The sequence below is a fragment of the Astyanax mexicanus genome, chromosome 24 (assembly GCF_023375975.1).
Source record: "Astyanax mexicanus isolate ESR-SI-001 chromosome 24, AstMex3_surface, whole genome shotgun sequence".
In the NCBI taxonomy this organism is placed as follows: Eukaryota; Metazoa; Chordata; class Actinopteri; order Characiformes; family Acestrorhamphidae; genus Astyanax; species Astyanax mexicanus.
Window position 1 is genome coordinate 28,136,377 of NC_064431.1, and position 13,517 is coordinate 28,149,893.

General features: G+C 35.7%; 1 protein-coding gene and 1 long non-coding RNA gene across 3 annotated transcripts; one reads left to right on the plus strand and one right to left on the minus strand.

Annotated features, from left to right (window-relative positions):
* Positions 1-324: 324 nt before the first annotated feature.
* On the minus strand, positions 325-9,380 carry LOC111197476 (uncharacterized). Of its 2 annotated transcripts, XM_049471437.1 has the most exons (6): positions 9,175-9,380; positions 5,672-5,875; positions 5,347-5,556; positions 3,715-4,725; positions 2,279-2,447; positions 325-1,840 (listed from the first exon to the last, which is right to left on the minus strand). In XM_049471437.1, the coding sequence occupies exons 2-6, from the start codon at positions 5,871-5,873 to the stop codon at positions 1,711-1,713; spliced, it is 1,722 nt and encodes a 573-aa protein (XP_049327394.1). In that variant the 5' UTR covers positions 5,874-5,875; positions 9,175-9,380; the 3' UTR covers positions 325-1,710. The 2 variants fall into 2 exon arrangements, with proteins under 2 accessions (XP_049327394.1, XP_049327393.1); XM_049471436.1 differs by lacking the exon at positions 9,175-9,380 and having other exon boundaries at positions 5,672-6,084.
* A 2,127-nt stretch (positions 9,381-11,507) lies between these two features.
* Positions 11,508-12,984, plus strand: LOC125787360 (uncharacterized). Its single transcript, XR_007429271.1, has 2 exons — positions 11,508-11,633; positions 12,626-12,984. It is a non-coding gene; the product is annotated as an uncharacterized LOC125787360 (long non-coding RNA).
* The last annotated feature ends 533 nt before the right edge of the window (positions 12,985-13,517 follow it).

Here is a 13,517-nt window from a genome sequence, read left to right on the forward strand (position 1 = left end):
AAAAGTGTCATGCGCTCTTTATAAAATGGAATAATTCGTCATTTTACAAGAAATGTTCTTATAATTACATGAAATCTTTTAATTTTAACATTTTAATTCTTAAAAAAAGTGTCATGCACTCTTTATAAAATGGAATAATTCGTCATTTTACAAGAAATTGTTCTATAATCACATGAAATCTTTTAATTTTAACATATTTTAATTCTTAAAAGAAGTGTCACTTGCTTCTTATAAAACAGAATAATTAGTCATATTACAAGAAAATGTCCTATAATTGCATGAAATCTTTTACTTTTAACATATTTTAATTCCTAGAAGTGTCATACACTCTTTAAAAAACAGAATAATTATCTTTAACAATGATAAACAAGTTTAAGTACAGAATATTACTACTGTTACTACAAAAAAAATCAAGACAGTTTGTACAGAAAATACACATTAAAAAAATTACTTTATGAAAGCCCAAGTTTTAAATGGAGGTCAGACATATTACAAGGGTTTTTTTTTATTATTATTATTCAAATACAAGAATAAACTGTCAAAAAAACTGCAATTTCCATCTCTAAATGTGTTACATTTAAATGTTATGAACTAAAATGTTAGATGTGTAGTAATAGCAATTACCTGTAATAATATTTGGAAAATATTTCACAATACACAGTTACAGTTATACCAATCCTTTTTTAATTTTTATTATAATTATAAAAGTACAAAACAATTTCTTTGTTCAGCTTAGTATAAAAACTTAACAATGGCTTCCATATCCTTTCAAGATAACTTAAAATGTGTGTAAAAAAAAAAAGTGGTGCCTGCTTTTGTTGGTTGCAATTTTTAAAGTCAAAAACCCACTCTGTAAATGTAAAATACTATAGTGTCCCAGGGGGCAGAGTAACAAAGCTGGGCCATGTTCCCACTGAGCAGCGGCTCCATTGGCAGTAACCCTATCCACTCCCCATTCCAAACTCAAGAGGGTGAATAAAAAAATTCAACTCGTACATATACAACACATAAGGCCCAACAAATCAACATAATTCTCCCTAAAGAACTCCTACAAAAGAAAAAGGGCAACCACCAAACATGCTCGGAATGCATATCCCTTTTTTATGCTTTTCACATGCAACCGTCTTAAAACGTAGCATCAAAAGAAAAAAAAGAAAAAGAAAAAAAAAAAAAAAAGTGGTGCCTGCTTTTGTTGGTTGTAATTTTTAAGGCCAAAAATTCACTATCTACAACACTTTTGCTTATACATAAAATATAAGACTCAATGAGTCAAATAACACCTATACAATAAATTAAATAATATATATATATATATTTTATAGTAATTATAACTTACGCAATTATAAAAATGTTATTTACTGCCGACCTACCTGTATGTAATATCAATGTGAAAAATAGTGAGAATTTTTATCAGTTCGAAAAAATGCAAAATACTCTAGTGTCACAGGTGGCAGAGAAACAAAGCTGGGCCATCCACCCTTCACTCCAAACTCAGGAGGGTGAATAAAAAAATTCAACTCGCGCATATACAACACATAATCCCCCTAAAGAACTCCAACCAAAGAAAAAGGGCAACCATCAAACATGCTCGGAATGCATATCCTTTTTATACTTTTCACAGGAAACTGTCTTAAAAGTTAACATAAAAAAAAAACTGGTGCCTGCTTTTGTTGTCCATATGTCTCTCTGAAAATTTATGCGAGATGCCTTTTACTCTCTCCATTCAAAGTCTGCAATATTGGTTATCAAAGACAGAACTTTGGGATTGATGGATAGTGTTTTCTTGGAGTCCCTTTTCTCGACTTTGCTCCCCTTGTCCGGGTTGATCTTGAAAAGGCACCTGTTAAGAAACAATTACATTTGAATGTAGTGCTACAAATGATTAATAGTGCTATGAATCATTTTGATCATCACAAATACTCTGGGTGATCCAGACTTTACACTACGGCTTAAAAACAATATGAAATGGAAGGGTGCACTGAAGGAACACTGATCATAAATTTACATTACATGCATTAAGATAAATCATACACAATGTGTGCCAGCCTTTTCCATGTAATATAAATAAATGCCATTATTGACATTTTTCATTATTGACAGTAACCTTATGAGCACATTGTATAGGCCTGATTAGATGGATGGATGAACGTGTGTATGCATTTATGGATAGATGCATGAATAGATGCATGAATAGATGCATGCAGGTATGCATTGGCGGACATGTGGGTGTGCAGGTGGATGGATGGAGAGGCAAGCGCTGTAAATACAATTGTTTTACCTCTGCAAGAATTCCAGACTTGCTGCCATTTCTGCTGGATAGCTGATGTTGAGGCAGTAGTATGTTGCAAACATCAGTACCAGGGCATCGCCAAAATCTGTAAGATTTCCATTTACGATGGTCTGATCAACTGCAACCATGAAGTGTTCAGATGTCAGGGCAGAACTCCCTTTGGTACACAGCAGAAAAATAGTGACAGTTTATTAGATTTAACATAATGACTGACAAAGGACCACAATAAAAAATAGATAATCACATTAGCACAACGAAGACAATATCCTAGGTTTTACCTTACATTTCACTCAATATGTTAAAATATACTTTATGAACTTCTCAAAACTGAACATTGTACAATCAAATGTATTTAAGAAATGGTGAGGCACTTCCATATACAACTATATTTTCTGATAACATTTAAGAGCACACATTACACTAGCATAGTTCATAAAACTGATTCCAACTCTCTATCTTTATTAAATATAATAAGCTTTTTTAAAGAGCAAAATCACATCTCAGAAACTCAATCAGCTCCCTGTTCACAGAGAACCAAATCAGAACAACATTGACTCCTTAGCTAAATGAATCTTTATTACCATAGACATGTCCATTAAAATCAAAGAACAGATTCAGGACAATAAATTGAAAGATCACTGGATCACTGAATCGATTCTCTCAAACCTAGTTAAACCAATCACGCATGTTTGAGCAGTGAGCACAGATAGATTTAAGGAGTCACTGTTGTACTGATTTGGTTACCTGTGAACACAAAACAAGTAAAAACACATCTCAGAAACTTGGCTAAGATACAACGCTGGAAAAAAAAACACCCCAAACAGTTTAGAAGTTGAAATATGAAACATGTAACATATAATGTAAGACAGAAGCTGCTGTGTAATTTAAGGGATGAATTAACATTTGATATTCACTGGCTTATCAGATATAACATGTCAGATTATCTACTTTATATTAAAAAAACAAGTTTTAATCAAATGACTGTAATAAACAGGCCTTTATATTATCATCAATTGTTTTTTGTTTATTTATTCTTTACTAATGCCTACTGAAAGAAACTAGCTTATTTCCCACTGGTATGTGTAGCAATTAATTTTCATTATCTCCTTAAATTATGCAGCAGGGAAATTACAATAATGCACCCTGTAAACCAACGTCTCTATTTTGTTTTTTAAAAACATGGTATTTAGATTAGTACAGTAGTTATAGTAATATACTATACTGGTGCTACACTTGTTAGAACATTTTAATGTATAAAGCTTAATTTTAATTCCGTTTTACTGAAAGTGTTAAAAACTACATGAGGTTTGAGAATGTAAATCAGTCTTCTAAATTATGCTAAGTACTTTAAGTGTCTCATGTCCCCTTTAATGTAACCATAAGCCTTTAAGAAGTGAAACTTGGGAAAGAAAAAAAAGTCATACCACACACAACGATGCACGGTGTGCTTGGAAGCTGATCAACTTCAGAAGGCAGACATGTTTCATCAACTGTCAGGAACATCTTGTCCTGGTCTTCACCGAAATGGCTCAAAAGAAGCATCACACATGCAGGAATATCAGCATCTAGATGCTTAGCTTTGGCAATTGCCATACCTGTTAGGATGTCTTCAGTTTTTTTTTTTTTCTCACGGGACAGGAGATATGAAACGACTCGCCCACATTTGCTTGACAGAGCTTCTCTATCAACATCCACACCTGTTAGTTCTTTAAAGTGAGCAATCATGCCACACATCTCGAACAGATATGGCCACTCTGTGATCAGAAGAGGGGTTTCCATTCCGCTTATTATGTCACTTCTTTGAGTAAAGAAAGTTGCCACCATTTTCTTTTCAACACTTTTGGTATCCTTGCTTCGATTTTTGTGCATGTTTTTTAAGTCTTCTTTCATACATTTCTGTGTCTCCATGGTTTCACCCAGTGGCATTCGCTTTGGTTGCCAATTTACACAGCCATATGTATCGACTCTGATCTTCTTTAAAGGTACATCTTCTCCCTCCTCACTTGTGCTAGATGCTTGTCTTTTTAAGGAAAGGGAGGTTTTCCCCCTTTTAAGATTGTCAGCTCTGCTCTGCAGCTGCTTGGTTAATGAATCAAAACCACTGCCCACAACTTGACCTTCAATGACGTCTTTGAATGACAGAGGGTAGGCTTGAACAATCTTCCTAGCGATTGCATCAAAGTGTTTCTTCCCTGGTGTGGGGCAGATGGTTAGGACCTCTCCTACCACCAGGCGGATCATCTCGCGCCTTTCCCGTCCTGTTGGCCGCTCTTTGTTTTGGAGTTTTCTCATAATCCCTGATGGCATTTTACTCCATGGGAGTTCAAAAGTAAAGTGCCAGTTGTTGTCTACTGGAGCTAATCTATGAGGAGCTGAAGATGCAGTTGAGCTTGAGCTAGACAGTGGAGAGCTGGGATCATTTTCATAGCATTCACCTGAAGAGGACACAAAAGTATTTAAAAATAGTGATACATTTTTGCATTAGCCATTGGCCCTGAACAAAACTTCTACAACATGAAATTATAGCAAGATCATAATGTGTTCAATGTATTCTTGTAAAATGTAGTTATGAGCTAAAAAAAAATAGTTTGAAGGAGAAATTGGATCATTTATCTAACAGGCGGAAGATATGTAGCCCATGATACAGGGTTGTGGTAAGAGAGAGCTGTGGCATACGCTTTCACACAGCAACATAAAATTCATATCACAGAAGAATTATGACCTGTTTAACTTCCCAACACTACTTCCTTACAACATAAATAATCTAATATCAATGTTTGTTTCTGTGAAATAAAATATTTAAATCTAAAAGAAACAATGTATGTATTTTTAATTTGTATTGTGTCGTTTTTTTTACTATAGCCAATTCAGATGAAAACACGATTAAGGATAAAATTAAACATTTTGGATGGTGTGCAAGTGACAAAAGTTTGAATTGAATATTAATACATAATATGACTTTTTAGAACTCTGTATAATGCAAGAATAATAATAATAATAATATGAAAAAATATGCAGTTTTTATAAATTTACCCCAGACAAATTCTCAAACATACCTGAGGATGAATAGTCTCTGCCTGGCATTACACTTGTCATCATTCCACTGGGTGTGGCTGTAAGGCTCATCATTCCTCTGGGTGTGGCTGTAGGGCTCATCATTCCTCTGGGTGTGGCTGTAGGGCTCATCATTCCTCTGGGTGTGGCTGTAGTGCTTTGTGAATCAGCTCTGGGTGATGGGTCAGGATTCTCACTGACATTCTTTTCAGCTGGATACAAGACAAAATTGGAAAATATTGCAAATAGGATTATCTCAAATATAGTTGTTTATTTTTTTCCCCACACATACACACATTTTTATAACTCAAAAAAAATTATACTTACATAAAGCTTTAACACGTGCAATGAGTTTTCTAGCTTCCACTGGCCTCAGGACATTGACCAGGTCTGCCTCCTGGATATAATTCAGATCTTCTATGGATTCCACACCTAATGTCTGGAGAGCCTCCAATACCAGATCATTAGCACTCGAGTTCGGCAGCACACAGCCAATAAAGCCAGCGAGATCACAGTCTACATCACCCATGACTCGACAGAAACAAAGGAATATGAAATTAAACAGATAAACAAACACCCCAGTCATTGGTCAAAAGATTCTGCTCTCCTAAGCTAAATTCAGCCCAGCAGAAAACACTGATCATTTAGTCTCAATTTTCTAGTTAGCCATTTGACGTTTAGCTTTTAACACCAAAAGCCAATAACAGTTCTCCATTTATTCCAAAACATTAAGTTCCTGATGCTTATACTCACCATAAAAGTCATCATCTTGCTCCCTACTCAGTATCTACAATGCTATGTTTGAGAGAAATTACTCTAGTTCCACATGAAGCATAAGCAGGCAACGGATAGTAATCCAACAGTAGCTCGCCATTAATGCACCTTATGCCACCACTTGCAGTGTGAACCTCATAAAGTCCCAATTCCGGCAAATACAATGAACCATGAGGTGTTACAAGGAAGTACACATTCTTATTGTCCATTATCAACATCAGTTCTATTTGTGCAAATTCAGTTGGCATTCCAGGAGCTATACACACAAAGAAGCCCTTTCTGTAAAGAGTGCCTTTCCACTGTATCTCATTAGAAACTGCAAGATTGCATTCCCCAGGTAAGGTTGCTTCTACTGCACTGCGAAGTGCATTGCTGTACATCTCTGCATGAAAAGGAATGGATGCCTTCACTTGCAAAGTAGGAGCAAAAAAAGAACTTGAGTTTAGATATGTTTGCAGTAGTTGGTGGTTATTTGCAAGCGTTTGGCACACATTTTTGAAATTCTGAGTTCTTCGCACACACCTTTTGAAATAGGAATGCTTGCTTTCGAATCTCATTGTCCACAATCTTATGAGTGGGCCAAACTTGAGTATTAAAGCTGGATAGTGGACAATGTAATGGTGCTTTGGTTTCAGTTTATGGTCAGGAAACATCTCTTTTCTTGTCTCCAGATACTCCACAATGAGGACATTGAGCAAAGCGACTTGAGAGACTGATATTTGAGGAGCACAGATAAATTCTACAAGTTCTTTCAGTTGGACTGTCAGCTGCCATACCGGATCATTTGTGTCTGTGATCTTTTCACCTATTATTACAGGAAGGAGCCTCAGGAGAGACCAGTTCTCTGTTGCCTGGCCACCTATTTTAACTCCCTTTTCAACAACCTCTGAGGGAGTAGAAGTAGCATCAGACCCCCGATAGCTAAACTGCCTAATCCTCCGGTTTAGCTGGCTGTAGGTGAAGAATTTCTTCACCTTTACAAAGTACTTGATGTAAATGGCCAAGTCATATGCCACAATTCCTTCAAACACATCATGACCAATACAAGGTGGGAGGCCAGGCTGACAGACATGAAAGTAGGTGAGGGAATTGAAAAGTGAATCAAATTTTAAACCTCTGCTTTCTGTCATTGAACCACTTTGTAGCTCTTCTACTGCCTCATTATAGTTTTGCACTGTTCGGGGTGGTGCATCTTTTTGACAATCATGGAGCTCACTTCTGGTTGCAAGGCAGTATCTGCAGAAGTAAGTGGAGGTACTGAAATTCTCTATGAAACCACCTATATTGTGAGACCCCAAATTGTCTCCAGCAATGCAAAAAACTGTTGCCTTAACAACATTCCCAAATATCACAAGCCCATTTGTCTCCAGTTCCTTGATATCTGACAGAAGTGGTGAGAACACTTTGTCGTGGCCAAAATATTTAAAATCTACCTCTCTACACAAAAGTAAGAGCTGTAAATGTTCAACACTGGAACGATAAAAAGGATCAAAGTTGGCCAATGTAAAGTAAACTCCAAGAATTTTGTATTTTTTTTTGGCTGATCCAAGGGGATTAACGATCTCAAACGCATCTTGATAGAGAATGAGCTTTAGACTAATACCTGGCTCCATAAATAGTGCATTACACTTGTATACAGAGCCATCCTTTACATCATTTAGGACATGTGCATTAGTGTCATCTACAGACTTAGTACATTCCTGCCACACAACAGGGTCTTTAAGTAAAGCCTCCAAAGTCTCTTTTATGGGGACATACTGAGCAAATCGTTCCTTTCGATTTTCATCAGTACCTAAACTAATAGCTTGAGGATGCACATAAGAAAAGTTTGTCTGAAAATACTGCCTTCTCAAATACTCTGTAGAGATTGCAGGGCTACAGGATGCATGCAAACTACTGTCATTTAAACTTGTCAAAACATCTTTGATTTCAGACTCTGTCAAGTTGGTACTGGCTGTTAGGGCATCTTTAATTTGATTTTTTGTGTACTGGTGACACACGCTATTGAGACTGTCTACTTCTTCCACAATCATCTGAATAGTGGACGAAGGTACAAGGTACTTGGCCTGCAATTTCATGTAAAACATACACAAATTTCTCATGTATAAACCTTTCATTTCAGCTGGGTCTGGGGCCTCCGCAGGCTCATCATGTACAATGCATTCTTCTGACTGACTTTGAACAACATCAGAAGACTGGCTAGCCACAGAATGAACAACATGAATAGCCGAGACCTGCATATACGAATCATTTTTATGTTTTCTAGAGATATGTGCAGTAAAGGATGACTTGGAAGAAAAGGCTTTGCCACAACCCCTGAATGGGCAGTGCACTTCTTCTTTCTTTGAAACATGAGACTTCAAATGATCTAAAAGATCTTTCAGATCAATGCATTGTTTCTGGCAATGGCTATTTTCACACTTCAATGGGCCATGAATTGCTTCACACTGTGACTGTCTATGATAGCGATAGATGTGACTTTTGAAAGAATTATATTTTGTAAATCTTAATTTGCATCCAGCCATACAACAGGCATATGTGCCATTTGCTTCATGTTTGTGTAATTCCTGATGGCTTACATAGCCTTTCACTGTTTTCATAGAAACACCGCATGTTGGACATGTGAAAACACTTGCCATACTGCAAATATAACTTTACTGTAATGGTTAAGCCTGAACACTTCTGGAGGACTTGCAGTTTGTTGCTGGCGGCGGATGGGGGGGCAGCGCGGGTGTGGGGGGGTGGCGGCGGGGGGGATACATGCTTGAATAAAAATAACGATTAACAGCTGCTGTTGCTGCAACCTTTTATCCAATCTAATCGTGTTGCTAGCAAGTGTTCTAACTTGAACGTTACTTGGTCAGCAACATGGATGGGCAAAAAAATAACACAATAAAAAAATAGCTAACACAGTTGTTAACATAAAGACTAGCGTTATATACCAAACCTTAGCAGTGCAGCTTTCCAAACGAGTGCTACAAACAATTAACCTAAATTAACTTAGCTAAGCTAACGTTAACAACAACCCCTACCCTGCTGACGTTAACGTTACTTACTTTGTTTTCGGTGAGCCAAACTGTACGTTACACCACTAGCTAGGACATTGGGGTTTGCAATGTTGCTTTCTTGAGCTGGTTGTTTTATATCAGTCCATAAATTCTTGTAAACTTATCTCCTAATCCCGATGCTTCCGCTGGTTTGAAAGGCGTTTGAATGATGCAGGTGTATCGCAGGCTCTTCCCGCGCGCCTTCAGCTCTGATTGGCCGGCTGTAACTCTGTCCGTCGATGGAACTTTCCAGTATTTTTTGGTTCCAGTTTCAGATAGTTTAAAACTTGGTAACGTCACATTATAGACATTCATGTAAACGAACAAATATTATGCAAATTATTTACATTCTAATTGTCATTTTTAGAACCATTTTATTTGCTTAACTTTTAAAAAATAAAAAATAAAATCATAATATGACAAGTTAAATATGGTATAAGATTTTTTTTCTATTCTTATTACCAGTTCTAATTGTTTTAATTCTTAATTGTTTTTAATTTCCCATTAAAATCCCATCTGTCATTTGGTGTTCTATCCGATTTTACAATAATAATAATAATAATAATAATAATAATAATAATAATAATAATAATAATAATAATAATAATAATAAAATAGAAGCCTATTCTGCATTTACACCTGGGTTTTAAGAGAGCCCAGTGGCCTATGAATCTGTGCAGTCCTATAGCATGCCAAATTTACTTTTTGGAAACACAAAGCTCAAAGTAATCTTGTTGAAGTACTGCAAAGATATATCTTACAGAAGCAAAAATGATCAACAAATACACACTGATAAGATTTTAAAAAGAAAAAAGTAAAACCTTGTTGTCCATGAAGTCATGGCAGCAATATCATATGGGTTAAATTAATGTACTTAACCTCAACAGATTGATCTATGTAATGCCTTGTAACACATCACTAATGACTGTTGCAACCATCTAACTGTGGGACGTTTTTACAATTGATATTTCATCTGCTTGACTTTTGTTCAAAAGGTCTTTCACTGCATATATGGATTTAAATTCAGTGTCTAAAAGGACAACATTTGTTTTTTTCTTAGTAGAGCTGTAATTCCAAATTACCAAATTAGGCTATTGTGATAAGGTCTGGTACTAAGTCTAATACTATTGAACTTCTAGATATTTTAATTTATTTTTTATTTCTTATGGTGTAACTTAATATGTTTTTTTTTTGCCTCCATCAAATATTTCATTCTCAACCCGCTGCAACTTATTATATCAAAAATGTTTGTAGAATCAGTCTGCATGCCTAGGTGCTTGGTTTTGTACTCCTTTGGCCATGAAAGTTATTGGAACACCTAAATTAAATTAATTGGATGGGCAAGTGAATACTAGAGGTGGGTGATGTGTCATTATTTCAACATTAAAATCTTCAAAATCAAATAAAACTTTTTTTCTGCTCACCCTGATTAATAACCTCAAGACCAATCGGACGTAAACATTCCTCTCAACAGCAAAAGTTCAGTGTAACAGCCAATCAACTGCAAACTGACTTTACATCACTGATTTTACTTAACTTTACATGTAACAAAATGTTATGTTACTGAAGCATGTAGTGTAGTGTAGTTTAGTGTAGTGTAATGTAGTGGCTGTAGTGACTAACATGGTATTTCTCATACAGTTTCAGTAAAAGTTTTTTTCTCTTGAATATTCCCTTTCAGGGATATTGCACTTTTGTTCCACCTGATTAAATCCTTCCTTTTCCCATGTTTGGACACACATCAGGTCCTTAGCCATGTTCTGCATTGTTTAATATCACAATATTTTAATATGGTAATAATTATAGCAAATTTATGAAAAAGCTGATATTATTGTTAAAGATAAGATATTGCCAACATTTTTTGGCAAAAGTGTATCTATGGTGCTCTGAATGTGTACCTAATATAATACACAATAGACTGGTTTATTTAACAATACAATCTTTAAATTAATACAAACGAAATTATATGATGAAAGCAAAATCTTTGTCTTTATTTTTTTACCTTGCTCATAGGGTACACTGTAAAAAATATTTAGAATTTTGTCAGGTCAACTTGGATTCACCAGTGTTGTTGAGATGACAAAGTTTTTTGTCATCTAAAATATAAATGACCATTTTTAGTGTGTTAATGTAACTTTATTTTATATGTTGGCATTAGTTAAGGGTGTGTTTACGTCAGGGATGGATTCCGCCCCTCCCACATCCCCTCGTCAGGTACAGACAGACAGAGGCTATTGGAGCAGACGTCTCAGCCGCCCGCCATATTGGATGGGTCTCCTATGCGCCCCAACTGTATACTGGGGCGCATGGGAGACCCATCCAATATGGCGGCGACGCTGGAATGCGCTCCAGCCTGTAATGCGGCGGTCTGTTTGGAGAAGAGCACATGCTCCACCAAGCCCCGGAAATGCACTCTCAAGCGCCAAGTTGCCGTTGCCATGGCAGCAGGAACACGTTGCTGTGGAAAAGTGAGTATTGCAATTAAATGTAATAACCGGTGTGCTATTTGTAAGGCAAATCCAATAATATTTGTATCATGTGTTTAGCGTTGGTAGCGTTAGTTAGTTTTGTCATACTGTTACGACGTATCTAGCACCCTAAGCTAGGTTACTACCTATGTGATTTAGCTAGTGTTAGCCAGCTAACTAACGTTATCTATCCTAGTTAACCAGGTAACATCTCGCTAGAACAGTACCTAACCTATTTCTTAACTTGTATGAGCCCTAAAACCAAGATTTCTTGGTTTTTGTCTAATATCTAAGGTTTTAAAATACAATTTCCATCGTGGTAATTTGCTACATTAGGACTTTAAGCTTGAAGTATGTAGTCATGTGCTTTATCACAAATTAAAAAAAAAACAAACAGAATTAACTCTTCAGTTAATTTAACTGACTTAATTTAAGTTATTTATTTATTTATTTTTTAAGTTTAAACTTCAAATTTCAGAATTTTGTCTGAGCTCTTATGGGTTAATTGCATGTTTTTTAACGCTTCCTAGTTTATCTTAATATGATCTAGGCCTACATGGTTTGTTATTATTTTACTGTATTATGTTGTGTATTAATGTATCATTAAAATAATATAAAGTTAACACAATTACTTATCAATATATGTACACTAATATATAATACTAAATAATTCCATCTATGATATCGATGTGAGCAGTGCAGTCCATGTAGTCTCCTCTATATTTGTGCAATTATTGTGACGTGATTAGTTTCTGTTTTTTTGACACAGGTGTGCATTATGTAATACAGGGATTTCCAGTTAGCTATTGGGACTCTTTATATATATTTTATGTATATTTTATGTTTGCTTTCATCTAACAAACTTTATTGAAACCCTTTACTAACAAGCTTATGCGATGTGTTAAAGAGTGTGTTGATGTTGGGAACTCCAGATATAAATATGTGCGCAGTATGTTACTTTGATTCATCTTTGTTCTCACATTTATTTTTAGGACCCGGAGCCTACCGTGGTAAGAGCTGCAGCCCAGAGGTGTCAGGAGAATCTACACATTTTGTAGCCTGCTGTAGTGCTCCCCGGGCTTTCAGCCGTAGAAGAGGAAAAAGTAGTAGATTTTTTTGTTTACAGCACAAGTTTACATAACTATAAATCCCCCCCCCCCCTTTTTTTGTTTCTTTTTTTTTTGTTACAAAATTTTAAAATACTGCCAAATTTTGTGGGAATGGACATATGGAAACAACATACAACTGCATGATATTTTATGTTTCTGACATGGTAACTTATGTTGTGCATGTAAAATTGTCTGTTTTCTTATTTACAGTATTTTAAAGGTTGGCTTTTATTGCATTTCAATCAGTGTAATTGACCATGTTTTTTACTTGTCCACTTTTCTGTACATGTCAGAACAGTTCGGATTGTTTAAGATGTATCAAATGGGAAGAATGTCATGTTAAGGAAAAGCTTTGAGTTCCTTTAAAATACAATATTAAGGCAGCCAGGTGGAGGTTTTAGAGATGTTAACACTACAAACTATTTTTAGAAGATCTGCCTAAAACGTTTGTCAACACAAATTAAAACAAGAAGAATATTTCATCATTAATCACAGCTTCAGCCTCAAGCACTGCGTTCTCACAGACTAAGACTGAGAGGTTCTTAATCTAACTCTCTGTTACACCTTAAACAGTAGCTACCGAAACTGCTGAACTGGAGATTAACATTAAGGTGGAGCAAATTATTCTATTAAAAAGTCAGAGCATTTACTCAGAGTATTTGTCAGTTTAACCCTTAAGGTTTAACTCTAAGGTTAAACTCTAATGTATCTCTAATATATCTGCTGCATGTTTTAAGGTGGAATGGGAATATTGTAGAATAAGAATCCATTTTTA

What these genes read in the sequence shown, in the direction of transcription:
- LOC111197476 (XM_049471436.1), bottom strand. Translation starts at nt 5,930, where the DNA reads ATGACTGGGGTGTTTGTTTATCTGTTTAATTTCATATTCCTTTGTTTC. An exon ending in CAGAGACTATTCATCCTCAG is followed by an intron (nt 4,726 to 5,346) that starts GTATGTTTGAGA and finishes TGTCCTCTTCAG; the next exon opens with GTGAATGCTATGAAAATGAT. An exon ending in ACCGTGCATCGTTGTGTGTG is followed by an intron (nt 2,448 to 3,714) that starts GTATGACTTTTT and finishes TGTGTACCAAAG; the next exon opens with GGAGTTCTGCCCTGACATCT.